Source organism: Arachis duranensis, chromosome 8 (assembly GCF_000817695.3).
Source record: "Arachis duranensis cultivar V14167 chromosome 8, aradu.V14167.gnm2.J7QH, whole genome shotgun sequence".
NCBI lineage: Eukaryota > Viridiplantae > Streptophyta > Magnoliopsida > Fabales > Fabaceae > Arachis > Arachis duranensis.
This window is the reverse complement of record NC_029779.3, coordinates 27983356-28008490: the sequence shown is the minus strand read 5'-3', so window position 1 is coordinate 28008490 and position 25135 is coordinate 27983356. Positions and strand designations below refer to the sequence as shown.

At 33.4% G+C, this 25135-nt stretch overlaps 4 protein-coding genes and 2 non-coding genes across 7 annotated transcripts; 1 reads left to right on the top strand and 5 right to left on the bottom strand.

Moving 5' to 3' along the window:
- Positions 1-1051: 1051 nt before the first annotated feature.
- On the bottom strand, positions 1052-4361 carry LOC107461830 (putative pentatricopeptide repeat-containing protein At3g47840). Of its 2 annotated transcripts, none has more exons than XM_021129228.2 (2): positions 1859-4361; positions 1052-1663 (listed from the first exon to the last, which is right to left on the bottom strand). In XM_021129228.2, the coding sequence occupies exon 1, from the start codon at positions 4278-4280 to the stop codon at positions 2106-2108; it is 2175 nt and encodes a 724-aa protein (XP_020984887.1). In that variant the 5' UTR covers positions 4281-4361; the 3' UTR covers positions 1052-1663; positions 1859-2105. The 2 variants fall into 2 exon arrangements, with proteins under 2 accessions (XP_020984887.1, XP_015935866.1); XM_016080380.3 differs by having other exon boundaries at positions 1942-4361.
- Positions 4362-6693: 2332 nt separating this feature from the next.
- On the bottom strand, positions 6694-10024 carry LOC107461832 (protein RETICULATA-RELATED 1, chloroplastic). The gene is made up of 7 exons (XM_016080382.3): positions 9491-10024; positions 9304-9402; positions 8919-9139; positions 8358-8427; positions 8104-8183; positions 7842-7906; positions 6694-6996 (listed from the first exon to the last, which is right to left on the bottom strand). The coding sequence occupies exons 1-7, from the start codon at positions 9950-9952 to the stop codon at positions 6803-6805; spliced, it is 1191 nt and encodes a 396-aa protein (XP_015935868.1). The 5' UTR covers positions 9953-10024; the 3' UTR covers positions 6694-6802.
- Positions 10025-10146: 122 nt separating this feature from the next.
- TRNAS-GCU (transfer RNA serine (anticodon GCU)) lies at positions 10147-10228 on the bottom strand. Its single transcript has one exon. It is a non-coding gene; the product is annotated as a tRNA-Ser (tRNA).
- Positions 10229-10848: 620 nt separating this feature from the next.
- Positions 10849-14660, bottom strand: LOC107461831 (BTB/POZ domain-containing protein At3g44820). Its single transcript, XM_021129233.2, has 4 exons — positions 14071-14660; positions 13714-13783; positions 11936-13141; positions 10849-11842 (listed from the first exon to the last, which is right to left on the bottom strand). Exons 1-4 carry the CDS (start codon positions 14118-14120, stop codon positions 11264-11266), a joined length of 1905 nt encoding a protein of 634 aa, XP_020984892.1. The 5' UTR covers positions 14121-14660; the 3' UTR covers positions 10849-11263.
- Positions 14661-18151: 3491 nt separating this feature from the next.
- Positions 18152-18224, top strand: TRNAR-UCU (transfer RNA arginine (anticodon UCU)). Its single transcript has one exon. It is a non-coding gene; the product is annotated as a tRNA-Arg (tRNA).
- Positions 18225-18895: 671 nt separating this feature from the next.
- Positions 18896-22088, bottom strand: LOC107461834 (UDP-D-apiose/UDP-D-xylose synthase 2). The gene is made up of 9 exons (XM_016080383.2): positions 21709-22088; positions 21496-21588; positions 21181-21288; positions 20611-20725; positions 20321-20454; positions 20107-20208; positions 19927-20019; positions 19701-19836; positions 18896-19398 (listed from the first exon to the last, which is right to left on the bottom strand). Exons 1-9 carry the CDS (start codon positions 21976-21978, stop codon positions 19286-19288), a joined length of 1164 nt encoding a protein of 387 aa, XP_015935869.1. The 5' UTR covers positions 21979-22088; the 3' UTR covers positions 18896-19285.
- Positions 22089-25135: the final 3047 nt, after the last annotated feature.

Below are 25135 nucleotides of genomic sequence, written 5' to 3'. Positions count from 1 at the left end.
CATAACATCACCTTGTGTTCCCATGCCATGTCCAGCAAAAACATTTAATACTAGATTAATTATTTCACCTAATATCAAACAATTTCACACATATAGAATTAACAACAAAAAAGAGAACTCAGAAAAATTAAAAATAGCAGTATAGCCTCTAGCAATGCTGATGACTACTCAGCTAATTGAAAATAGAGTCCATAATAATTTCATCTATTAAATTATTTAATAAGACATAAAATTAAATAAATTCCATCTTTAAATTTCTAATTCAAATCTAAATCCTGGTTGCACAAAAAAATTATTGAATTTTAATTCAAAGTCCAAAAGGAGTTTTAGAGGATTCAAACAAATCCTAAATTTTTAAATAAAAATTCAGCAACAGTTGCACAAATAATTGAACAGAAATACAAACTCAGAAGATTAGTAATTTCAAACAAATGAACAAACTCTAAACCCTCAAATATTGAAGAAACTCAAAAAACTAATCCGAGAAAGGGATTTGGTATAGAAAGTGGCGACAAACAAGAGGTGGTGACAACAGAAGAAAAGAATGACGCGGCGGTGGCGACGAGACTGCGGGAGCAGCAACGATGAGCGGCGAAAAGGCTGTTGGAGGCAGCGACGATGCTGGTGGTGGTGGTGACAATTCTACTGGAGGCGGCAAAAATGAGAAGACTGATTTGGAGGTCACGACGATGATGAACAAGGGTGGAGCAGGAGGTGGCGACGCTATTGAACGAGCACGGTGCAGGACACGGCGCCAATGAGGCAGTGACAATGAGTGAGTGGGTCTGATTTTTGTACCTCAAAATTTTTAAATTTTTTGAAGAAGAATCGGAGGGTCCGATTTTTGTACTCTAAAAATCGAATAGTCTGATTTTTATACTTCTCAAAAATCGAAGAGTCCAATTTCTGTATCCCAAATTAAACGGTGCCGTATTTGAGATTAACATCCCAACAATCCATAATCAGGAAAAACACTATTATCAACCCAATATACAAAACAAAAATAATCCAGAAAAACACTATTATCAATCTGTAACCTTGAAGTTACACAGAGACAACTCAACCGTTACTCCAAAGCTCCTTCCGCAAAAGAAAAAAATAAAACAAAAAAATTAGTACACATCAAAATAAACCTAGATGAACTATGTTTTTTACCCACAACACACAAACTTCATATATACCAGAGGCAACCCACTGTTTCCGTAAAGAATTTTTATTAAATTGGAGGTGATTGCTATGATACCTAAAAGGTGGTATCTAATTTGTCCAAAAAAAAAAAGTTAAAAATTAATATTTAATTTAAAAAGTAAATAATTTTTAAATATTTAAAATTTACTATAAAAAGTAAATTAGACAAAATTTAGACCATAGAATTCTTAATTGGAATATTAGTTCAAAATTGTGAATGTGGTTTTGTGTAAAAGCCAACTTTGCTATTCTCTTCAGTCCCCTGCATATCTCGAATTACGTTAGTTAATTTCTAGATTCATTGCATCAATAGAAAAATTGGCTTCTGACGTTATATGCATAAGCTTATTCCATGCCAACAATAGAAAGCTAATTTTATCAATAATGCATGAGGGAATGCATACCTGTGCCAGAAAAAGAAGGGTCTTGAGGCAAAGTTAACTAGTAAAGCTTTATTCCAGTATCGATCGTGTTCCTGCAAATGGTAACACATGGATAGAACATTTTTTTTATTATGAATCACCAGCCAAGTTATTCAACAATAAATTTCACAGCGAGTGATCTCTAAGGGTACTGTACAAATAAAAAGAATGCATAAATTCACAAGAAGCAAAACTAATATTTACAGGAAGATGGAAATCATATGCTGTTTTCATCAATGAAAAATTACCTCTTGATTAATTTCTTTCATCCCTTAAAAAATTATCTTTGAAGCCATTTAAATGATGTCTCAGTTTCAAATTCCATACGAACCTGGTATACGCTGGATTTTGAGTGTTCAAGTGATTGCAGTTAGGCAACCAATTCCCAACAATCATTTGAAATCTATGTAATGTAATGAATGCTAATGGAAAAATTGTAATTGTAGCACAAGCACAATGATAGATAATTTAGCCTGTTGCTAATCTTCAACATCTTCACTTGAACATGTTTCCAGCAAAGAATCTCCTCTTCTTGAACTTAGTAGTTTTAAAAATGGTTATGATATCTTCGCTCTGCGGATGAGACTGATCCGCAGAAACAAATGAATGCAAGTGATCATTGACATTTATCCAAGACCAACCAGGCTCTTTTATTACCCCCTTTGACTTCATTAGCTTCCTTATGTGTGCAACTTCCTCCCATCTCCCCTTGGCAGCATATATGTTAGCCAGGGTGATGTGAGTTCCTGCAGAATTCGGATCCAAAGAAAGTATTCTTTCTGCTGTTTGTCTTCCTCTGTCAACGTCCCCATGAACCCTACATGCTCTAAGTAAGGTAGACCACACAACATCATCACTATGAAAAGGCATGCTTCGTATCATAAGCTCAGCTTCACTCAATCTTCCCGCTCTGCATAGAAGATCAATCATGCAACCATAGTGCTCTTTTGAAGGACTGATCCGGTACTCGTCAGTCATTGACATAAAGTAGTGAAAACCTTGATCAACCGATCCAGCATGGCTACAAGCTGTCAAAACCCCAATGAAAGTCACATAGTCCGGTTTTAAACCAATACTGGGAATCTTCTCGAATAAACGAATTGCCTCTTGGCTGGATCCATGTTCAGCATACCCATTGATCATGGCTGTCCATGATATAATGTCATTAGTTTTAGTCCCATCAAATACTTTAGAAGCTTCTTTTAGACTCCCACATTTTGAATACATACTAATTAGTGCACTATGAACCATTGCTTCATGATCCAGGCCAATGCATAGGACACGAGCATGCACCTGCTTCCCAGGCTCAAGAAGCGCCATGCTTCCACTCACACTAAGCAAGCTAGCAAGAGCAAATTCATTCGGTTTTGGCCCTTCCCTTCTCATCCATGATAGATAGTCAAAAGCTTCTTTTGCATAACCTGCTTGAGAATAAACTGCAATTATAGTGCTCCAAGAAATAATATCTTTTCTAGCCATACTACAAAACACCATTGAAGCCAAAGTTAACATCCCACATTTCGAATAAAGTGTAATGAGGGAATTCGACACTGACAAGGCATCCACCAGACCTAGACGCAATACATGGCCATGTATCTGCTGGCCCCATTCTTTAACAGCAAGATTCGCACATGCAGAAATTACTGCTGCAAAAGTGTATTGATTGGCACTAACCCCTGATTTTCTCATCCTTCTAAATGCATCCACTGCATTCTCTTCTTCTCCCGTCTGCACATATGTTGTAATAAGGGTTGTCCATGAAACTACATCTGGCATCCTCATTTTTTTGAACAATCTGATGACATAACCTGGTTTTCCACATTTATTATACATGGAAGCAAGAGTATTAATCACAAACAAGCTCTCATCAAACCCTTGTTTTATTGTTTGTGTGTGAATAGCTTTCCCACAATCTAAGGAATTTGAATCAGCAGATGCTTTCAAAGCGATGGCGAATGCATATGAATCATAACCCACTTTTGATCTCCACATTTCAGAGAAGTACAATAATCCCTCTATACTATAACCACCATGAACAAGCCCCGCAATAATGGACGTCCACGATACCACGTTTCGGGTTTCCATTTCTTCGAAGACTCTGCAACCTTGCTCTACTTTGCCTACTTTCATGTACATGTCCACAAGTGAACTGCTGACAAATACCGAGTCTACCAAACTTGACTTCACAGAAAATCCATGCAATGATTCTCCAAAATATATGTTCATGCCAAGAGCACAAGCCTTGAGTGCAACACTAATCATAAACTGGTCTTTTTGAAGACCAGGCTGGATCCATAAATTTAAGAACAAGATCAACGCTTCAAACGGGTCTGAAGAATTGACATAACCAGCTATTATCGTGGTCCATGAAACCTCATCTCTGTAAGGCATTTTATCAAACATGTGCCTTGCTTTATGCAGTTGACAACGTTTCACAAGTTGCTTCAGTTCGGAGTTAAGGTCAACCATATTATGAACAAAATGGGGCGTGTTTGGATGGACGGAAAATGAAGAGGCACATCGATTACGCTCCCAAACACGTCCCCGGACGCCTTTTGTGCTACGCAAAACGGCATCCTGCGGCCGCCATAATCGAAGGAGAGAGGCTGCGGAGGAAGGAAGGCGGGGGAGCAACAGAAGGAGGAGGAGAAGCGGAAAGGAGGAGGGCATGAATGGAAGAGGAAGTTCAGTGCTCTAACCACCATGTGAGGCTTAAAAGGTGAAGAAGAACGGTGAAAGAGAATAAGAGGAAAGAATATTATAGCTAATTCTATTCCGAGAAAAGATTCATGAAAGAAGTAAAAAATTTGATTTTAATTTGATCTAGTCATATTTTTTTGAGTGAATACCCATCGGCCTCTGACAATTATCTCGAAAGGACAACGAGGTCTCCAAAAAAAAAACACCCAATCCGGCTCCTGATAATCTTTTTTTGGGACTGATTAGTCCCTGTACTAAAAAAAATAACATTAATTTTTTTTGGCACAGGGGCCTCGTTGTCCTTTCGAGGTAATTGTCAGGGGCCGGGTTGGATTTTTTTTTTGCCAGGGACCTCGTTGTCTTTCGAGGTTGTCAGGGGCTGATTTAGGTTTTTCTCTATTTTTTTTCCAGTTGATTTGAAGATATTTTTTATTAAAAACTTATTTATTATGCTATCAAAGGTTTTTTTAAATAATCTTTTAGTTAAAACATCAATTAATTATTCTGTAATTAAAATATATGAGAAGTAGATCTGTTCTCTTTCAATCTTTTTTTTTATAAAATATTTATCAACTTCAATATATTTAATTTTGTCATACAAAATTGGATTATGAATAATAAAAATGACAGATTTATTGACACAATATAATTTTATTGGTAGAGAAATGAGAACCTTTAGTTTTTGTAAAAAATTTTCTACCTATAGTGCTTTATATATTTAATAAATTGTTCTAAATTCAATTTCTGCACTAATTCATGTCACAATATTTTATTTTTTACTCTTTTAATTAACTAGATTTTCTTTAACAAAAGTACAATAGTCAGATGTTAACTTTTTATCCATGACACTCCTAACTCAATCTGCATCTGTATAGACTGCTACCTGAAAATTTCTATGATTTTTGTAGATTAATTCTTTTTTCAGACGACTCTTTCAAGTACCTTAGAATTCTAAAGACGGTGTCTATGTGTTCTTGCCTAGATAAATGTATAAACTGACTTATTATGCTCATAAGGCAATATCCGGGCATATATAGAATAAATAGATTAGCCTCTTCACTAATCGCTGATATTTACTTTTGTCCATTACATTTTTTAGTTTAGCTGGCTTCAAGTTTAAATTAGTATAGATGTTTCATCAACTTTACAACTAAGTAATCCCATATCTTTTAAAAGATTTAGGATATACTTTCGTTGGTTCATAAAAATGTCTTTCTTAGACTTTGCGATTCAATTCTAAAGAAGTATTTTAATGAGCCAAATTTTTTTATTTCAAATGATTTGACAAGATTTTTTTTAACAAAATAATGACGCCCAAACATGCACTAAGTCTTTTAGTTCCAAAATATCATCACCTATCAGAATAATATCACCTACATATACAATTAAGATAACAATTTTATTAGCTGCTGTATGTTTACAGAAAAATGTATAATCAGCCTGACTTCGAGTATAATCAAGTTCCTTCACTGTCATTTTAAGTCGTTCAAATTAAGCTCTTGGAGATTGTTTCAATCCATAGAGAAATTTTTTTAATTTGCATACTTTATTCCTTCCTAATTCAACCTCAAATTCAAATGAAAATTTTATAAACACTTCTTCTTCTATCTCCCCATTCAAAAAAGCATTATTTACATTTAATTAATACAAAAACCAATTATAATTTACAGCCAGAGATAAAAGAATTCAGAGTTAAGTTTAGCAATTGGAGTAAAGGTCTCTTGATAACAATAATGGCCATCACAGCAACTCTTACTCAAGGTATATGAACTCTACGTCTTGATTTTTACTGACTCCTTCGTACCCACGTCAAGACAGCAATTCAAACCATTTTCATAATATTCTACCAACTTTGACGAATCAAAGCCACTGTTTGCTTTGGTTCTTGATTTTTTTAATTTTTTTTTGTGTGTGTTTCAATGGAGAAAATCACTAGCTTTAGTTCTCTATTATCCAGTTGCATTATACAGAAGGGAGTAAAAGTGGATAATAGAATAAGCAAAAAAGATATTGACAAAAAAAATTCAGGGTAAAAAAGTAAAATTAAAGTTTTATAAATGATTAACAATTAATATATATTATTATAATTTGTTAAGAAAAAATTTAAATTTATGTGTACGGAATTAATCTTGAGCACTACAATAGAATATTTTTATTTGGTCTTTTAAGGTTTAGCTACTAGCTTCCCCACCATAGACAAACCCATGAATCATTGTTACTCTAATGTTATATTATATTATGCTAGTCTAGTGTTCGCATATGCAAACTTGTGAAATAAAAATACACTGTATTACTACTATTGATAAACATTCTCCTTCCCTTTCCCCCGTGTACCAAAAGAGCTTAAAAACTATATGCTATGCATTTCTACATAGAGGAACTCTGGTACTTCATTACTACTCAAGTTGAGTGGGAATCCTTTCAGCCAGGGACAGCCGGACAAGAAAACCTTAAAAAAATGGGGTGGAAATTTGAGATAATTAAGGGGCCACTCATTGTATGCCACTCCGTTTGGCCCAATCTACGAACTGCATGCCGCCATAGATGTTATTGCCAAATCTCACACCTACCGTGAAAGCCATTGCAACTACCGGGGCCTTCTTTGCCAAAGGAGAGGCTTCAACAAGCTGCTCCATTCCATTAATGATTTGGTACCGCGTGTTGGATGACACGGCAAGGAAGAAACCTGATAGAGGGGAAACAAATTAAGCAAATGTTAAGTAACAATTGCAATGACCTCTCCAAAAATTAGGCAATATTACACTCGATATCATTGGATTTATAGAATACTATGCTAAACTCTACGCCTTAGTTTTGTAAAAACTTAATGTTGACCTTATCTAGCTAATGCAATTATATAGGTATGACAAATAATAGTAGTGTGGAATATAACTATGAGCCTATTGTATTTTGTTCTCGGCTATTTTTTTTATTCTATATGAAGGGAAACCTTGAAGCAAAGGTTGAATTGCCTCCGTGTGACCTCAAGGTCACAAGGTCAAGCTGTAGAATCGGCTACTGATGCATCGATCAGTTAGGCTGCCGACATTACACTATCTAGGTGTAGTCTTTCTACAAGACCCTGTCTGACAAGGGATGATTGTGCACCCAAGCAACCCTTTTTCTTAATTTTTCATTCTATGTCATTTAGCACAAGCAATGGTAGCCTGTCTTTCCTTGCTTTCCTCCCTTCCATCAATAGTAAGAAACTAAGAACAAAGACACATCCATGAACAAATGCAAATGCATTAGATTCAAATGTGAAATTTATGCAACAATAACAAGACAATTACCAAATTCAAATGCTAAATAGATAAAAGATGTTGAAACAACATTTAATGTGTAACTCTAATTTCATTGCCATTTTGAAATTAAGTCTTCTGCTTATATGTACACCAAGAAAGTCTACTGCTTATATTCTCCATCCTTAATCAAGAGCATTAATCAGAATGCATATTCTAAAACAGAACCCTCGGAAGAAAACGTGAAACAGTATAGACAGAGAAACTGAAAAAATAGAACAAGACATACCCCAAAGAGCAGCACTTGGCAGAAGTGGGGGTACAGGTATGTCCTCTTCAGATTTCCTAATGCTCCTGTTTTACATAAAGAAAAACCCATTGATAATCTACAGGAACAGATATTTCAGAGAGAGAGAGAGAGAGAGAGAGAGAGAGAGAGAGAGATTCATATTTCAAGCTTTTTATAATTACAAAAGAAAAGAATTGAACTTGTGAACTGCATGCAACAAAACATTTATGTTTTATACAATATCCTGAGTAGACATTTATACCTTTTAGCATTCATGAGCATATTTGCAAATCCTTGACCGATAATACCACATCCAAAACCAACGGATCCGTACAATGCACCCTGAATACAGAATGTCAGGAACTCATAGTATTAACTAATGATCTGCTACTAGAAACTAAACTTAAGTGAAACAAAGAATTAAATGACATACAAACAAAGATTGCTTCTACTGGTTAGATTCTTTCATGCAACTAAAGAGTAATTTATCATGCAAAGCTTCCAAATATGTGGTACCTTGTAGAAGTATGTGGCAACGCGCTGCATCACAGTGAATTTACATCCCGGCCTTTGAGCTTCAAATACACTGCATGCAAGCATGAGATTTCAGTTCCATAGGTTTATAAAAGTCAACCAAACGAAAAAGCTAGGCATGAATAAAGGAGGGACAAACCCTTATTCATTGTTTGCTGTACTACAATTGTCACAAATCGATTACCAAAAAACAGAATTGACAACTTTTACCTTGAATTAGAATTACTGTTTACTAATTCATACCAGCCTCCATATATATTTCACAGAAGAAATGGTTAACTAAACCTAACATAAATCACAGCACTATTGAATCAATCAAAATTTTCAACTTTTCATTCCTTTTGAGAATTGTTTATCTGGTTGTTTAGCAATAAAGTGTACAAGAGAAATATGAAAATTCACCAACGAGTTGGCTCTTAGAGGTAGTACACATAGTTGATACCAAAGTAATCAGTTACCACAACGAAAATATCAATAAATCCATAGTGGAGATGCCTGGAAAATAATTGAGGCTTACTAAAATACTCACAACCAGACACTAACCTGCTGGGAAGAGCTGCACAAGCATGTTGAATGCGTCCAAGCAAACCTTTGGACACAGAAAGCTTCCCGATTCGAGCATAGGGTGCTAACAAAGTCACCAAAGCAATGTCAACAACATCTCCAACCAGAACATCGGCAGCAACCAACTCTTTCTCAGCCCAAAAGTCTTTGCCTCTTTGCTTATACTCAGCATAGGTTGCACAACAAGTGTCTATCAAAACCTGCACTTGACAAATCAATAACAACATTAGTTGTAATTTATAAAAGCTAACACCATTTCTCAATTCCATATCATAATCATAACCATTTTCCTTTTGTGTAAGCCAGCCCATTACATCTATTATCAAGAGGGAAAAAGTAACACTTCATTGATTTTGAAACAAACCTCTATTCCAACTTTAAATAGAAAAGAAGGATCAGCAAGCATTCGGTTTCTCAGAATAGAACAGTGCTTCATCATAAACGATAGTGGCCAAGCCGAACCCTGCAACACAACACCAAAATCGAACTTAGCCACTGAAACAACTCTTTTATTTCCCTCCCTAAAAATTCAAAATTTGAAAGAAACCTACCTGTAAATCCAAGTAACGTTGGAGGAACATTTCTCGAATGCCGGTGGTCTTCGCTGCCTCCACCATATCCGAAGGAAGCTTCACACCACGAGATTCCGCTTCCTTCATAACCGCTTCGAAATTCAACAGAGCCCCGAACTCTTCATCTCCATCGTTCCCTCCTGCTTCTCCACCGCTATCACCACCGCCGCCGCCGCCGCCACGTCCTCCACCATCACCGCCATCACCTCCGCCAATCTCGGTCTTAGGAGGATCATCGAATGTGGTGCGTTCCAAAGGAGCAACTGAATAACCGAGAGGCTCAGGGGCAGTGCAGTGGATCCTGAAAGAGAGGGTTTTGCGGAGAATAGGAAGAGTGTTGTTGCATTCGAAAGAAGGGATTTTGTTGCAATGAATGTAGTGGTGCCATGTTTGGTTGTCGTTGCTGTTGGAGATGGCGAAGGTTGAAGAAAGTGCTGCCATGGTCGAAGAAGGTGAGGGCCGGCACCCGGCAGCAGAGAAAGAAATGTTGATTTCAGAAAGAAAGAGAAAGGAAGAAAAAACCGGAAATGGGCTTTTAAATTGGGCTGAGAAAAAACAATGAGTCAACGGAGGAGTCAACTAGTCAAGAGATTCAGGAAGAAAAATATAAAATAAAGAGAAAGAAAAAATTGAAACGTCGCCTGAGAGATTCGAACTCTCGCGGGGAAACCCCATGTACTTAGCAGGCACACGCCTTAACCACTCGGCCAAAGCGACGTTGGTGACTATCAATCTTCTCGTAAAATTATATTACTATTATTTTGCCTATGAAAATATTTAAATTTAGAGATTAAAAAAAGTTAATATTGTTTATTTAAAAAGATATTAGAATCTAGTAGGTCGATGATGAGGCTGCCTAACATAGTGATAATGACTTTAATAAGTAAGTTGATAATGAATAAATTGACAATAATTGTTTAACTAATTGAATTGTCATTATACATGTTACTAAAGGTGTTAAATATGTCTCCCAGGATTTAGCGAAATGATAATATTAAGCCCATTTGAAATCTTTTGTAACAAAAATATGATATTTTAGACATTAACTAAATGATTAAGACTTAACTAAATATTAGAGATTAAAACAATAATTTAAATATTATCATTTAGATAAAATCGAAGATAAGGAAAAAAGTAAAGTGGATATTAAAGGACTGCCTGCTATTCAATAAATTTCAATTCAACCAACCAGAGAGCTTCAAATTTCAACAAGTCTTGACTTGACAAATCATAAAGAATTAGCATATATTGAATAAGTGAAACAGTACAAATGTCAACAACTTATGTCATTTGTGAAAGAAACCATGCTGTATCAACAACCACCATGACAATTCACAAGTAATAATAGCTCTTGTTAAATGTCACTCTCAAGTTTCAAATGATGTTCATTCCATTTCTGATATCTAATCTGTCACTCTTTCTTTAATGACCTTCACAAATGTTTTCTATTTTTTTAATGAAAAGGAAACACACTGTGTGGATAAATACATTATGCATGAACTCTCTTCTATACCACCAAAAAACCAAACCAGACAACTTTGTGAGATTGCTTCTATGAATGTACAACCAACTTTACCCGAGGGAAAGACATGGAAAATGTTCATGTATATCCCTACTTTGTCAATGCACAATGTGTTAAAACATTTTCCTTCCCTTTCCCTCGCACAAAAAATGTCAAATATCACACACTACACAACACAACACAACACAATCTTTGTATTTATAAACATAGGAAATCCAGTTTCTTGGTGCTCAAGAAACACTTTCTGCATGTCTCGACCGATGAGACAGACGTGCCTTTTCAGTTGATGCTCTTGGAGTGGATCTACACCGGTTAAGGGATTCTGGTTGAGCATCCGAGAGTCTTGGAATAAGCTTACACCCAAGCTTTCTTGAAATGAATCGCGGAGAACTAAGCGAATTGCGAGGTTTTGCTGTGGTTTTCATTTCATGCTTTATTTTGCTGAATTCTTCCTCAAGCGCTCCAACTCTAGAACTCATCTTATCCATATCCACCTTTAGAACCTGGTTTTCGCGCGCTACAGTCACCCATCCATCCCTCTGTACTATTTCACCTGCCATTTCTCCCAATGCAATTGCAGGAACACAAGCTGCCGGAGCAGTTTCATGATTTTCACCATCTAATGTACTGAGACATCCGGCTAATGCCGTTCGCAAATGCAGCTGTTCAAAGAACAACACTTGAAGAACAACTCTGAGGGGTAACCTATCATTTTGGGATGCATGAGCACAAGCATGGATCGAGAGTTTCTGGTAGTCAATGATGTTGCATAGTTCTTCCTTATCTTTATCGGATAGCCAAGGATGCGCCTGCAAAATATCACAAGCATTTGTCAAAGATGGACTAATAATCTACGGCTACAATTAAGCATATTTGTTAAAAGTGCAGCTCGCGAATCAGACCTTGAAATAAATGTCGAGTGCCCTGTATAGTCCATCATGTAATGATCTTGATGGCTGGGGGAGGGCCTCTGCGAGAGTGCGTATCTTTCCAGGTTTTAAGTTAACATCAGAAGCAATTTCTGCAAGATAGCTATCTATCAACTTTGCAACTTTCCTCAACGATTCAGATGGTGATTCTTGTAGGTCAGTTGATGAAGGCGAAAAACCAGTTAAATTTGATTCTTTAGACACAAAATGGTGGACAATCCGATCAATACAATCTGTATTATATAATGTATCAGAATCTGAGTACGTAGGAATAAGAAGATTATCTAGTGTTGCCAGTTCCAATTGCATCCCTATTCTCCTCTCTAAAGAATCTATGCATGCTTGATCAACATTCAATATCAAAGCCACGCGAAGAAGCCCCAGTAGGAATTGACAAAAGGATCTTCCCTTCTTTTCAGGAAGAAGTTTCTCAATTCTTTCCAACAAAGCCTTCTGATCAACAGTAGCAGGTGTCAAGCTAAAACTCGCAACGCTTCTAGTTTTCCCACCTTGTCCGGCACGCCACCGACCCAGCCCTGGCAAGTACTTTCTAGAATAGTACATTATGGCACCTGCCAGGTTTTCAGGCCTAATACCTCTCGCCCGCATTGTGTTAATAAGCCTCTCAAACAAACTCACACTGAGATAAGAGATGTCTTCAAACCACCAATCAGATTCTGAGCTCCGAATCCTAGCACCAGTATTTATACCATTCCACAGAATGCTTCCGCCGGGGCTCTGAAAACTCCCATACATCATCATAGGCCAACCAAACAAACTTGGATCTGTACATACCATCATAGATAGAGCATTCATACACTTACTCACTAAGTGAAGCTTTTCAGCCCTTAGTAGAGCAGGCTCGGAATTTTGAAGAGCCAAAATACAATCTTTCCAGTTGCGAAGTATGTTTTTATGGAAAAAACACTCTGATTTCGGCAACAGGTTATCTTCTCCGAATTCATCTGTCATTTCAAGATAGTCTGCAGCACAATAGACCAATACTACATTTCTGGCCGACAGTTCTACACGGAAGCCATAACAGAATTTAGCTACAATTAAGAAAGTGTCAGGACCACCAGGAAATTCTTCCAGCACCATGTTCATAGTCTTCCCATCCTTGTTCAGGGACTCTTCATTCGCTCGAGCAATTTTGCTACATTTCGATATAAGAGGAAACTGCAGTTCCATTGTATATGTTACTCAAACTCCAATTTAACAGCACAAAAGAAATTGCTTTACATTACAAATGGCATAAAAATAAGCCTTGTCTCAAGTTATGCTATATGAATCTCAATACTAAGGCCTAGAATGTCAAATAAACCAACCACAACAGAGCCAGAAACTTTCGGAACACACAAGTGGTTTTCTATTTTCTCGTATAGGAAGATCCATAATGTCATATCATAGTAAATTTCAAGACATAAAAGTATGCTCTCCACAACAGGTTGCATCTCCCTAGTGAGCCTAATATGACTCCTTTACTTAAAGAGGGACGCATATTTTGCACTTAAACAATACAGGTGGAACGAATTAACAGCAAAAAGCATGAGCCACAAAGCAGGATCACACCAATTAGATTGGAATTGGAATTGGACCAGAGTGAAGAAACATGAGGATAATCCAGAACCACAAAAAAAAAAAAATAATAAGAGGGGCTCAACAACAACAGCTGTTACAATTCATCTATGATAGAGACTAATGGAATAGAAGAGATCAATTCTCAAAGGAAAGGAAAGGAAAGCATGTACCTTATGGAGATGGAAAGTGACTCCATCGATTGAAACAGCAATATCACTTGGAAGTCCAGCATTGCAGAACCTAAGAAAACCAGAAAACCACAGAGTATCACATCAAACACCTATTTTGAAAACTACACACACAAAAAGGAATGAATGTATGACATGGACTCCACAATCAGTAGTGAACAGAACATGTCATTTTCTCATCATTTCCACACCGCACAACCAAATCAAAAAGCAAATTCAACCCATGATAGGATTGTCAACACGATCATGCAATTCATAAAGGCCATAAATTCCAGTAGTACTAGTTATTAAAAAATGAACTTCAAAATCAAAAATAGAAACTTTAGAGAGGAACAATACCATTCATCGCCTTCTCTTTGAAACCCAGAAAGCTTCCCAGCTGGAGCCATGGCTGAAGGAAGCAAAAACCTTTCTTTCTTTTTTCCTTTCCTTCTTCTAACTCTACCAACCCAACAGCATTTTTCCCCCCTAACCGTTACTTCTTACTTCAAAGTACCAAATTATAAAAAAAAAAAAAGGAAAAAGCAAAAAGTTAAGAATATTGGTAGCCAAGGAAGGAAGAGAGCACCACAGAACAGGAGAGGGAGAGAGAGAGAAACAGGGACGTGAAGGCAACAAGCCAACAACACAAACAATGTGTCTTTACTCTTTACAGCTCAGGGAAAAAATAAAAACTCTCAAAAAAAACCCATAGAAGTGTTAAGAGTGCATGCCCACCATGGTACAAAGAGAGGGTACTTCATAGAAATGGAGGAAATTGAGGAAAGGAGCGAACTTTGAATAAACAAAACAGTTTTTGTGGAAGTTGAAAGTGACGAGGGGATCACGACACCAAGTAGCGGTTGTGTTGTGTGTAAATTAAGGTTCCAATAATATTTTATACGGATTTTCTTAGGTAAAGAATGACTCTTCTAAACAAAGTAAATAATAGTAGGTTCCAGAATTGATCTAATAAAATAAAATAAAAAAGTAAAAAAATTATATTTTTAAATTATTTTATAAATTTTAATATTAAAATAATTATTTATACATTTAGTTATTATCAATTGTGTATAAGTAAATCGAATTAAAAAAAATAAGTATTTAATTAAAAATAATAAACATAATTATTTATATATTTATTAAATTAAATATTTTANTTTATACGACAAAAATGAAAATACTAAGTATTATTGTCATAACAATTGCATGACTCTATTTAATGCCAAATAACCAATGTGGACTTTTTTCAAAAAATAAACAAATTGGCATGGGGGTTTTAATTTTATTGCAAGTGTAAAATATTTTTATATTATTAGTGAAATTAATTTAGATATATCACTGTTATAAACACTAGTATATCAACAACCACTAATATATTTATTTACTCACTCTCTTATATATTAAATGTGTATAAAAATAATAAAAAAATAAAATCAATTGAGATGACAAGTGATTTATAATTTAATTAAAGAATATTGAATTTAAGTCTTAGAATATTTTTTTATTGGATATCATTAGTGAATCATGTTATATGCATAAATTTTTAAGTTTTATAAGAATTTGTTCTTTAATGTGGTCAAATATAATTAATTAATCACCTAATTAAGTTTATACTAACAAAGCATTCATGTTAAATTCAATGTATAATTTCAAATTTAATAAGTATTATTTTAATCAAATATCAATACCTTTTTCTAAACGTGAATATCAACACCTTATGGGATAATAATATCCAAAAAAAATATTTGATATATTAAAATTAAATGTACTTTCGTGCATAATAAATCAATGTGAATAATTTCTAGAATTAATTCTAGTGATGATATATGAATGAGTGAACAAATGTGAGAGGGTAGAGAGGAGCGTAGTTAAGGGGTCAACAAGAACATTACGCTGTCAATAAATGACACATTGATAGTAGTAATTTGATTTGATTTTGAGTGAGTGCCCCCTCTCTCCATCCCTTTCATGCTCCGCTCTTCTTTCTATCTTTTATTCCTTTATCTTCTTTTTCTTGTTATAGATGTATTATTTGTAATCTTTAGTGGATAGCTAAGCTTTATTTTATAATAGATTGAATATGTATTAATTCAAGGTACAAAATAAGATTAATATACAATATTATCCTATTCTATGGCCTATGGTGAGGAGGGCCTTCTTTTGTGGCTACCATGTTTAGGTGGCATATGAGTTAGGAGTTAGGACACTTCATTATCATGCATTTGAGTATACCCTAAGATCCAACTTCACCAATTAATCACTCTTCAATCTTCACATTCAATTCTTGGGCTACTACTTTTATTGAAGAAAATTTGTTCCTTGAAGTGAACAAGAAGGGTTGACAGCTCATTCATTTAATATACCAATAGGGATTGAATCTAACATTAGCAGTCATTCTTTCCTTCATGTGACAAAAGTTTGAGTTTGAAATTCAATTAGAACAAATATGTCCAATTAAAACATTAATTATATTACTTGCATACAAAAAATTGATCATTCATATAAAATGTATGTTAAAAGTATGATCAAATATATATAAAAATTGAATGACATAATATATATTTATATATAATTATATAAATATATAGTGATTATTTTTTTTTTGTCACATAATATTTTAAAAATATATAGATGACCAATTACATATGCAACCAAAATTTTTTTTAAAAAAATCTAATTTAAAATTTTTAAAATTTAAATTTGCGATAAAAAAAAACCTCCTTTCATAGAACACTTTGAGAGTTGGAGATCAATATCGATGAGAAAAGAGAGGCGTAAGTTTTGACTAATTGGGTTATTCTCAACTATATAGAATATTTGGTTACGACAGAATGAGGCTATATTTCAGAGTAAGACTACAGAAGTCATTGATTGTGTGGCTCAATCCTTCTCATGTGCTGCAGAATGGTGTGGTAAATAATCCATGTTGTTGATAGCTATGCCGAAGATGATATCGAATTTGTTTTTCCTTTTTTCATGTTTTGAATTCTTTGCTCCATTGTAGTGTTGAGCTTTTTCGTTCAAAAAATAAAACCTCCTTTCATAAGAAATGACGCATCACCATTTCTCTCCTCCCATGTGCACTCCTTTTGGAAGATTCTCTATATGTCGTGTGTCAATATTCTATTGGAGAGTCAAAACTTAGTCACATTTAGGACCTGTTTGGGAAGCTTCAAAAGTAATTTTTTTTTAGTTTTTGACTTATGAAAAGTAGTAGTATTAATGTCTGGTGCAATTTTCAAAATCAAATTGCGACTTTTTAAGAAACTATTTATGAGTTTATAGAAAAGTTAAAAAAATGATTTCTCTCCTAATACTACTACTTTTTACTATATTTTTATAAAATAAGCATTCTTAAAACTAAAAATCCAAACCCAAAATAAATTATTTATAAGCTACTTTTAATATAATCATTTATTGTTTAAGTTATTTTTTCAAAAAAAAACTTAATTAAGTTGTTTATCCAAACTGAGCCTTAGTCATTCTTTCTTAAGTTACCAAAGAACTCAATATATAAATATATACAAGATTTTTCAAACTTTAAAAGAAAATAAATAAAAAATATAAATGTGAAATATTATATGATATATTATATTTTAATTTTTGTTTCAATTGGTTGTCCTTTCTCTTCTCCAAAAGTGCATATCTACAATGAAGAGATGGCATGCCCCTCTAATGTTAGAATGACAATAAAGTTAGCTACAAAATGTAGTACATGGACACACCTTGTTCATCTTTTCTAAAATAGCTACAATAATGAGTTGGAAGCTACGAATTCCATTTAATTATTGCTCATACGGTTGAAATGGATTATAATTGCTTGCTTGTCAATTTCATCTTTCAAGTGGCTAATGGCAACGTTTGATTCTATTCAAGGCATGCAAAAAATGCAAATGCAATGGAATATACATAGTGGGAAGATACAAACATGATGAGCAGTTACATAGTCAATTTCCGTGGATGAGTACAAATTTTTGAATTGGAAATGGTGGAGCCAAGTGGTTAGGAATCAAGAATTCAAGATTGTGATTTATAAGGCATCACAACACATAATAATATATATCTTCATCTTACCTCTTCTTCACTATTATACCTCAATAGCTTCCTCTCCCACCGTTATTAATTGCATTTTGGATAATGCTTGTGTCCATTATAGCAAAATGATAATGCTTGGTCTCTTTCCATTTGTTTGTATAAATATCACTTATGCTTTTATGTTAGATAGATATACCATACAAGTATATAAACAAGGTTGTCAAAATAGGCTCTCATTCATTTACTAGTAAATTGACACGTTAACTATTTTAAGAGAGTATTTCATTAAGGGGATAAATGTGGGGACAAAGTTGAATGGCTGAAATTTTACGAGGAAAGAAATATATGGCAATTTTTTAAATAACATTAAATTAAAATATTAATTGCCTTATATCATCACCAAGCGCCTGTGGCCTAATGGATAAGGCGTCTGACTTCTAATCAGACGATTGTGGGTTCGAGTCCCACCAGGCGTGTTTGATTCTTTTTTTGCTTATTTATTTTCTTACAACAAAAAATATTTATCAACACATTTTACTATTTTAGCATCTCCATGATGATGATTCCAAAGTACTTTGCAATGTTGGATATCTTGCGTTAAAAGAAAGATGATATTTCAATGTTGGATTTAGATTTTCTAAACTCTCTTTTACTATTTATTTTATAGATGAGACCAACAATAAATACGAAAAAAACCCTTTAAATGTATAATATAATAAAAAAAATAATTGAATAATTAGATATTTATTTTAAGAATATATCATTTTATTTTTTATTAATTTTTTAAAATAGATTGTACATTCTTTTTCACTCTCACGTTATACAATTATCCTTACTTTTAAGTATGTTCAATATACTATCTAAATTTAATAAGAATTATCCAATAATTTTGTAAAAGTGAAAACTCACAATATACTCTATAAAAATTATCCATATGAAATTAATAATTAAAAATTATTAAATAATATTTTAATCAACCATGTCAAATGCCAAATCATCCACTGATTATCAAATATCAACTTCACTGAATTTTCAGCTTTCTTAAAACAGTTTGTTTTCAGCGTTTAAAACTTCAAATACTTGCTAGTCCAATATACTTAAATCTTGATATGCTTCAAAGGCATGTTTGAAAGATTAGCCAAGAATGTGATCGAAAAAATAAATTAAATTAATGACGATTTAACTTAAAAGAAACATGACCAAATATTACAACCGAATCTGCAAAGACAACATATATAAGAGACACTGACACACCCCTAAAAGGCTAAAACACAAATTACATAGAACAACATATCCTCTTGATTTTTCTCTTTTCCTCTCTCTCTTTGCTCTTGTTCTTGGTCCTTGATATCTTCCTACATTTCCTAAACATGCAACAAAGGGGGACATGGGGCTATCATGGACTATGTTGGCTAAAAAACCAAAGTGGGGAAATTCACCATGTAATTGTAAACTATATGTATATATATGATGATGTTAAGGCACTCTGATGGACTGAACATTCTTCACAATGTAACCATGATCATGTTGTAAAGCTTTAACTTGCAACAGGTTTAGCAATCACTTTCTTAATGGCTTCAGCATAGGTCCTGTGCTGATAGGTCAGTGTGGATTCAAGCAAGTCCCAAAGTGAGGTTTTTGGGTTCCATCCTAAAAAGAGGCAATAGCAGCACAAAACAAGGTAAATTAAAGTGTAATTAAGAGCTTGATTAGTTTAGCAAAGAGTTGTGTTTATGTGTTTATCACTACTCTGTGAATTAAGCCGAGTGAAAATAGAACTTTATTGTTTTCACTTGTTTCTCTTTTCTCTTCACGAAAGACTGAAAATTAGGAATTTGTATTTGATTTTAAAAATAGGACATAAAACCCAAAAGCATTTTCTGAAATTAAATAGATCCTAAAACTGATTAACTCTTGAAAGTGAAGCAAAGTGGATAAACTAGGAAACCTACCAAGCTGTCTGTTAATGATGGTCATGTCTGGAATTCGCTTGTCGCTATCATCGTATCCCTCACCATAAAATTCTTTAGAGCTCACATCAACTGTAGCATTTTCCAAAGGTGGATCTCCACTTACCTTAGAGTAAACCTGCAGATAAAAGAAGTCTAAAATGAACTCCAAAGAACATGCCGAAAACCGCTAATAATAGTACTGAATAATGAAACTTAGTCCTTTAACCTTAACCATCATTTCCCCAAGCTGCCTAACTGTAACCTCATTGTTTGGGTTACCAACATTAAAGATGTGTCCATTAGCCCTAGCAGGATTTTCCTGTTCAAAAGAATTTCACATTTAGTGGACCAAGTAACATGAATAATGATGAGTCCCAAAAATAAAAGATTGGATATGGTAATGTACAATCATCAACAAGACAGCTTCAATAGCATCCTTAATATAAACAAAGGTCCTTTGGGATTGACCACCATCCACAAGCTTTAGGGGCTCTTTCCTCAGGAGATTCTGCACAAAAGGAATGAACACAACATTGAAAAATGATATTAGCAAAATGAAAAAATTGAATCATGTATATAAGCTTAGTGAAATTTCTATGTACATATTGAAGTACTCATACATTGCTAAAGCATGCCAGAACACGAGGAACACCTTCACTTGGACCATCAATGCCGGGAATGAAATCCATTCGTGGTCCAATCCAATTAAAAGGTCGCACAATTGTGAACTCCAAACCATTTTCAGCACCCTCAGCTGTCAATGAAATCATGTCACAAAAGAGAAGATTGAAAAATAAGAACAGCATAAACGTGCATGCAACAATAACAACCAAGCCCTATCCCAACATAAGGATAATAAGAAGCCGTAGTGTTTCATAAATCATGCTTGGTAAAAAAGAGATCAACTCACCATAAATCAGCCTCTCAATCAACTGCTTTGCACAGGCATAAGACCATCTCTGTTTTTCAATGGAACCAAAAATGCATGGAGACTCATCTTCTTTAAGTACATAGTATGCAGGATCCTAACAAAACAATGGAAATAACAAAACTTAGCACAGCTCATTATAAGAAAGAAACTTATCAAACAAAATCTCCCCCTTGCTCCTAATTCTAAAGCAAATTAAGTAGCCACAAGAACAGAAAAGAAACAGACAAAAAAGTCATAACAAAATGCAAGCATGTGTTTTTGGTATACTATCTAGAATACATGATGATGACTGCGTGTAAAACTCCTTTACAAATGTCGGTGCATATGCATGCTTAAAACTCTTAAATCATCAACCAAAATCCTTTCTATAGAAAAAGGAAGCTTCATCAAACATGGTGATTCTGATTCATATAGTAGATGCATGGTGGCGTGTGGGATGGAACAAGCACCGACAAAATCCCAAAAAAAAAAGTAAAAAAAAAAAATTGAAACTATCATTTGCGTGCACAGATCTACAACAACTTAATCCAAAGGAAAACGAGAGCTCACCTTACGAAGCGGGCTATCCTTAGGGAGAAAGCTCCCAATGGTTTTCCCATACACTTCACAGGTCGAAAAATGAATGAGACGCTTGTTGTTTTCAGAACAGTACTTCACCTGAAAAATCAAAACATAAAAAACATCAATCATTTGATTGACACTATAACAATGAACATATCCGTATCAATCAATCAAATTCTCCCAAACCCATCACATATCACCACTTTACTTCAATCAATCAAACTCTCCCAACCCCATCAAAGTAACAACCAGAAAAATTCAACCTTTGATTCAAACATCACATCAAAACACATAAAAACGTACCACTGGTAGTGCATCGATGAAGTTGCTATAAATGGTGTCCAGAGGGCGCGTGTTGTAATCCGCAGGAGTGCATATAGCAGCCAAATTAATCGTCTGAAAAGGGGGAAAAAGGGATTTTTTAGAACAAATAAAGATACCCAATACATAAAAAATAAGCTTTTGTTTATTTCTATATTTCTTCAATGAAGAAATGAAATGGGTATAAGAACGAACCAGATCTGCCATTTTGATAAGACCTTCGAGCCTCGAATCGTGCTTGATGTTGAGGCGGTGGAAGTTGATTCTACCATGCCATGGATTGGTTTCAGGCTCCAAGAGGTGCTTGATCTTGTCGTTGTAAACGTCCAAAGCGAGCACCGTGTGCGGCGTCTCCGTCATGAGCTTCTCGCAGAGGTGGGAGCCTATGAAACCTCCGGCACCGATCATGCAAATCGTTATGGGCTTTATTGGGTTCCCATCTAGATCCACTCTCGAGGAAGCCATGGCAGCAGCGGCAGCAACAACAAGAAGAAGAAGAACGACGATTCTTTTGTTCCGTCGGAAATGGTGTTAGTGAGAGAGTGTCTTTCGTTTATATTTGTGTTCGGTCATCGGTGTTCTTGTGTGTTTTTATAGTGTGTTATTTGAATGATTATCATTATTGTTATTATTATTATTATCATCATTAGAATTTAGTTTAAATGCGTTTTAGTACACGCATTCAATTTGGTCTTGTTATTATCATTAGAATTTAATTTTTACATTTAAATACGTACATTTAATTTGGTCTTGTCACCTTAGTCAAAGTAATTATTTTTTTATGTTAATAACATGAATAATTATAAAAAAATTTATAACTAAATAGATCTGTTAACAGAATTGACAGCAGAACAAAATTGAGGTAATTTTAAAATGTTAGAGATTTAAATAGGACGAAAATGTTGGGGACAAAAATGATACATAAAAATAAATTTTAATTTTATCCTTCAATAATATTAATTTTTTACTATACATAAGATTTAATTATTTTTTATCTAAATAAAAAAAAATAATTGAATACTATGTACAGTAAAAAAATAATATTATTAAAAGATAAAATTAAATTAAAATTTATTTTTATGTATTATTTTTATCCCTAATGTTTTGTCCTATCTAAGTCCCAAACGTTTTAAAATCGTCTCAATTTTGTCCCGCCGTCAATTCTGTTAACGGATCCTTAACGGCAGGACAGCATTAAGTCAATTTTGAAACGTTAGGGACTTAAATAGGACGATTGAAATGTTAGGGACAACTTTGGAATTTACCCCAAACTTTGGGGACAAAAATGATACTTTACTCATTTTTTTATATTATTAATATATTAAAAGTATATTTTTATTATTATTATGGAATTTTTTATTTAATTATATTTTATTAAAATTAATTATCAAAAATTAATTGATTAAAATAAAATATATATTAAAAATAAATTAAATTATAAATATATAATAATTTATTTTAATAATTAATTTTAATATATCAATAATATTTTGTTTTTTATTTCTTATTACACTCATAATCTGTCCAAACAATATTAATTTACTGTATATTTAAGATGTATTTTACTCAAATTAGTTTATTTATGAAGTGATTATAATTTATTATTCTTTGATGATTTATTGTGGCGGTGAAATTAATAAAAAAAAGGAAAAAGAATTTGATTTTGGTTTCCTAGTGCAATGCTGAACTGCTAACTTGGTTGCCTGCTTTGCTGTGTGATTCTCTTTTCTTTTTCTTTTTCTTTGTCTTTTTTTTTTTTCAAATATTTTTTCCCTGTTTCTTTCTTCTCTTTTCTGTTTCTCTGAACTGTCACAAGCCACAACACAACACACACTCCGGTTTTGTTTTTGTTTTGTTTTGCTGTGTTTTTTGTCAAAGGTTATATGGATCATGCATGTCGCTATAGCAATTTATTATTGAATTTTCTTTTTCCTATTTTGCATGGAGGACATTTGCCTCACTCGTGATTACATGGTTGTTTGCACGCACCTTTCTAGAAAGATTGATATGCATTTACTATCATCGATAAATTATTATTATTACTAGTCTCTTAGTCAAATTACATTTAATGTTTTAAATAAGAATATATAGATATCCACATACATATGCTAAAAAGGCAAAAATAAATAAATAAATAAATAAAATATAAGACCATGGTAATTAAGAAATGTTATAAAATTTATAATTTAAAGATATTCAATTAATTTTTCGCAATAAAGATTTGCAAGTTAGTCGGGATCAACTTGGTTTGACCAAAATTAATAAGCTAACTGTATGGGGTCATTTAGTGTACAGATGTGTCTGTACATATTTTTGTCTTTTTTTGCTAAAAAAACGTGTCATTAAAAGTGTTGCTTAAAGAAAAAGTGTTACCCTTAATCGTTAACTTGGTTCTGATACCAATTTTTAAAGTCGTCTTTTCTTTTAATTTCTTTTTCGAAATTTCTATTAACTCCTCGAATAATTTGCCAATTCATAATAAAAAGTATTGACCGTATTACTAGTATTTATAATTCTGATTTTTCAATCTTGTTTTAGTTTATAATATTCTTTTTTCATGGATTATTGTATATAAAATCTTTTATCTATTTGTCTTTTTCTTTAATATAATTTCTTAAATCCTCAAAAACTTATTTTATTTCTACACTTTCTGTTGTTTCTAAATATCTTTTTAATTTTTCAACTTCATTTTCCATTTTTTCTTTTAACAGCTTTAATTCTTTTAAGTCATAATATGGTTTTCCAGGCATTTATAAATTTTTTAAGTTTAAATCCAACTTGTTTATATTTATTCTTATTTCTATCATTTTTATTATAAGGTCCTCAATTTCAATCTGAAGATTATTTAATTCCCTTTTATACTCCTTTATTTTACTTTTTAATTTTTTCGCCCCTTTCCTTTTTATTTTATTTTCTGGTCTTTCAATCTTTGTATGCTTCATTATTTATCTTAGAATTTCTGCAAATTCTATCATCGATTCATCACTATTTTCTAGAGATTCTATTAATTTTTCTAGCTCTTCGACTTCTCTTTTTAACTTGTCATAAATTATTTTTAGAGCTTCAAATGCTCTTTGATTTATTTCAGAAAACTGTAAATAATTCAACCGATTTTTTCTTTCAAAGAGCTCTTGTTTCTTGTCTTGATAAGTTACATATATTTTTTCTTTATTTATTGTCATAATTTAATGTTTAGGGTTTCATTTAATTTTTCGACCTTTTTTGTTAATTCTTTTATTTCAGAATTTTCTTCTTTAATCTTTAACTTGGATAAACTTAAAGGGCTATTAATTTTAGATTCTCTTATTTGAAAATTCGATGAAACTAACTTTCCTGATGGTTCTTTTAGTAAAAGAACTGGGTTTTCAATAGCTTTATATTTTGGTATTTCTGTTTTTACAATTTTCTGAAATAATTCATCAACATAAATTCTTTCTTTGTTTTTAAATATTATACTATGATGGCTGTTTGTTAAAGCATAATTTATTGCATATGTAATTGAAAAAGGTTCATCGTCTTGTTCCATTAGATTCTTTCTGTGAAATTTATAAGCCAAACTTATAGATCTTCCAAGATTTTCAGTTGATAAAGATATAGCATATCCAAGATGGGCATTGAATTT

Coding starts and splice junctions, on each gene's coding strand:
- LOC107461830 (XM_021129228.2), bottom strand. CDS start 4,280: ATGCCCTCCTCCTTTCCGCTTCTCCTCCTCCTTCTGTTGCTCCCCCGC.
- LOC107461832 (XM_016080382.3), bottom strand. CDS start 9,952: ATGGCAGCACTTTCTTCAACCTTCGCCATCTCCAACAGCAACGACAAC. Junction 9,140..9,303: donor TATTTAAAGTTGGAATAGAG/GTTTGTTTCAAA, acceptor TGTCAAGTGCAG/GTTTTGATAGACACTTGTTG. Junction 8,184..8,357: donor TTGCCACATACTTCTACAAG/GTACCACATATT, acceptor TTCTGTATTCAG/GGTGCATTGTACGGATCCGT.
- LOC107461831 (XM_021129233.2), bottom strand. CDS start 14,120: ATGGCTCCAGCTGGGAAGCTTTCTGGGTTTCAAAGAGAAGGCGATGAA. Junction 13,784..14,070: donor CAAAGAGAAGGCGATGAATG/GTATTGTTCCTC, acceptor TGGTTTTCTTAG/GTTCTGCAATGCTGGACTTC. Junction 11,843..11,935: donor CACTCGACATTTATTTCAAG/GTCTGATTCGCG, acceptor GATATTTTGCAG/GCGCATCCTTGGCTATCCGA.
- LOC107461834 (XM_016080383.2), bottom strand. CDS start 21,978: ATGGCTTCCTCGAGAGTGGATCTAGATGGGAACCCAATAAAGCCCATA. Junction 20,209..20,320: donor TTCTGGCATGCTTTAGCAAT/GTATGAGTACTT, acceptor CCTTTTGTGCAG/AATCTCCTGAGGAAAGAGCC. Junction 19,837..19,926: donor TTGGGGAAATGATGGTTAAG/GTTAAAGGACTA, acceptor TTTTATCTGCAG/GTTTACTCTAAGGTAAGTGG.